At 32.1% G+C, this 3155-nt stretch overlaps 1 protein-coding gene across 3 annotated transcripts in view; it reads left to right on the top strand.

Annotated features, from left to right (window-relative positions):
* LOC106469272 (TBC1 domain family member 30-like) overlaps nucleotides 1–3155 on the top strand; it is a 178569-nt gene that overhangs the window by 77262 nt on the left and 98152 nt on the right. Inside the window, exon 1 of one of the 3 annotated variants that reach the window (XM_022398437.1) lies at nucleotides 2183–2693. The exons of the other annotated variants lie outside the window; for them this stretch is intronic. Coding sequence (XP_022254145.1) covers nucleotides 2624–2693 — 70 coding nt within the window. The 5' untranslated portion in view covers nucleotides 2183–2623. Of the gene's footprint in view, nucleotides 1–2182; nucleotides 2694–3155 lie in introns of those variants that run through there. 3 annotated transcript variants of the gene reach the window in all.

Here is a 3155-nt window from a genome sequence, read left to right as displayed (position 1 = left end):
CCCAAACACAGAAAACCAGAACCCATTTAATGTTTGTATTTTACAAAAAAAAACCAAATAATTTAAAGAAAGAAAATATATGGAAGCTATATTCATTAATGAGAAAAATCCAAAAATGAACAGAGGCAATGGATGGTACATGTAACCAGAACACCATTCACGGAACAACTAATTGTATCAATACATTTTACACTTAATACTTCCTGTTTAAGACTTGCTTACTCTGGAGTTCCATACAGTTTTACAATTATTTTTTAACACTGCTAGTAAATTTCGAATCATTTCCACTTACTATTGTTTCTTAGCAACTTCTATTTTCTGTCTGTGTGTTTTCAGTTAATCATAAAACATATCTCGGTTCTCTTTATTTTTATATTTTATTTTAGTAATATATGTCATATGTTAGTATAGCTACGTAATTTATGTAATACTATATTAGAACAATAATGATATTTTACACATTGTTAGAGACACGTGCGACAGACTCGAGAGATGGACTACCAACGTTTCGCTTTTACAGTTTCTTCAGGGTTAATACATACAAACTGTTTGATATTGAAGTATACGTTAATTTATAAAATTGATTGTGATGTTAAGAATAAAACAAATATATTTACATCTAGGGTATAAAGGTCGTTTATCTAAACTTCTAAGTATATATATTTAATCTCATAAAGAAACGTAAATTAAAATTAGTTTGGATAATTGTTGTAAAATCATTATTAGTTCGAAATGTTACTGTAAGACCATTAATAATTTGAATGGTTATTTAAGACTGTTATTAGTTTGATAATTTTTGTAAAATCATTAATAATTTGGATAATTATTTAAGACTAACATTAGTTTGGATAATTGTTGTAAGACCAATATCAGCTTGGATAACTACTGTAAGGTCGTTAATAATTTGGATAATTAAAGCTGTTATAAGGTCATTATGTTTTAATAAATATTCTAAAAGTATTATTAGTTTAAACAATTATTACAAACCGTTATTAGTTTGGATGATTAAGGTAATATGATCATGGTGAACATACATGTCTTGGTCCTTACAAAATATATCGATTCAGTCAGACTGGCACCATGCCTAGAACAGGATGTCGGGATGCTTTGCTAGTGAATATCTCTTTCCCCCTTTTTTTGCCAACTCATTATAACGTGCATTCCAATATTTACCTCAAATATTAAAGTTACAACAGCCTAAGATGTTGTGGTGAATTTTGAGAATAGTGGAAGTCATTTAAAAAAAGACTTCATTATCTTTTTTTTATTCTTTTTACAAGAAAGAAAAAAGATTAAGTTAAGCAGAAGCTCGTGCTTGAGTCTAGACACCTAGCTATAAAACTTTTAATCCTTCTTATACTTACATTTAAATCTAAGTAATCTCAAGAAAAGAGCAAACAAATTCGGTCCTACTTACAACCGTTCAATTTAATTAGAAACCCAGGTAAAAATGTCCTGAAAGAAGCAGATAAATGTATTAATACTGCAATAGGAAGTAAATAGGCGATAGGTATAGTTACTTTTCACCACGATATCATAGAGCGGCTTCATGTCCGTTCCTAGATATGTCATATCATTTTTCAATAAAAATACGTATGTCATTACGAACCATACGTATGTCATTACAAACCATTAGATGCTATGATCTCACCCTCTGTTTTCTAGAAATAGTGCTAACATAGTTAATTGTGGAAATGTAATTGAGTTTTCTAAAAATTATGATTGGTTGTTAAAAACCGATGGAAGAGGCTAAAGCTTTAGGATACAAAAACATTGTTATGATTGATTTATTTCATGTGAAATTAAGGACAATGTGCGTGTGTGTTTAGCGATATGAAAATGAATGTTATACATATTGTAACTAGCCTTAAGGCCTATGACTGTAATTGGAATGTGCGAACTACTTGCTTGTATCATAGTTATTAAATGTAGATTTCTCTTTGTTTTTTTTAAAAGAAAAACAATAACATAAGTGATCTTTGGTCATCATTCCAATAAAAAAAAACCGCCACCTAAACTTGCACATGCGCGTAGAGAAAGAGCTCTCCCACAGCTGTTGATGTCATGATATTCACGGCAGTGAAGATGGAACCGTCCACCGAGGAAATCAATAAGTGTGTTACGTCATGTCCGTAGTCATCGATTGGTCCTAGTTTTCACTGAAGCTTGTCTGGTAAAGGTTCTTCACTCATCATTTTCTCGCTCGCACTCTCTTCTGAGTTCCTTTGTCTGTAGTGTCTATGAAATGTGTAGGTTGTGGGGCATTTTCTGGAGACACACGGAAATCACAGGCCACCACCAGCTTCTCACGGAACAGATCTAACCACTGAAAACTAACTAGCTTGTCTTTAACTCCACCATTTGGTTAGAGCCTCACTTCTCGGTTAAGATCGGCTTTGTCGGCCAGCGTCTAACCTGGTAGCAATTTATAAGAAATATATATATCGTAGTTCTCGCCCCATTTCTTCGTATTCATACCATTACTTATACGATAGACAGCCAGTTCTATTCCCATCGTTCCATAAACTATCATACAAATAAAACTCTCGCCAACTCTCATGCTACGAGTAAATACAATTGAAAAATAGAGCAAGATTCTTCCACACTGACTCTATTTTCAAAAATGAGTGCTCTTTTTAATTCTCTAAAAAATCTCAGCATCAAGGGTTCCGGAAAAACAGGATCATCTGGAGGTAAGGTTGATAATCTACTACAAATTATCGTTCTGTTGAATTTATTTTGAGAAATAGTGTAAACCTACGAGAAAAAAATATTTTCAGTTGAAGTTAGTTATTTTTTCTGATTTAATAACTCAAATATGACATGTATATTTAGAAACCATTGCAGTTTAAGTTCCGACTGACTTACGTATTTGTTAGTATTATTTGGCCCAAAACTAGTATCCCTGAGGTTAATTAGAAACAGCAAGTTACATATTTGTTAGTATTAGTTGGCCCAAAACTAGTATCCCTGAGGTTAATTAGAAACAGCAAGTTACATATTTGTTAGTATTAGTTGGCCCAAAACTAGTATCCCTGAGGTTAATTAGAAACAGCAAGTTACGTATTTGTTAGTATTATTTGGCCCAAAACTAGTATCCCTGAGGTTAATTAGAAACAGCAAGTTACATATTTGTTAGTATTAGTTGGCTCAAA

The sequence above is a fragment of the Limulus polyphemus genome, unplaced genomic scaffold (genome assembly GCF_000517525.1).
Source record: "Limulus polyphemus unplaced genomic scaffold, Limulus_polyphemus-2.1.2 Scaffold95, whole genome shotgun sequence".
Classification (NCBI taxonomy): domain Eukaryota; kingdom Metazoa; phylum Arthropoda; class Merostomata; order Xiphosura; family Limulidae; genus Limulus; species Limulus polyphemus.
The sequence above is the reverse complement of the archived record's forward strand: the minus strand, read 5'-3'. Positions and strand labels throughout refer to the sequence as shown.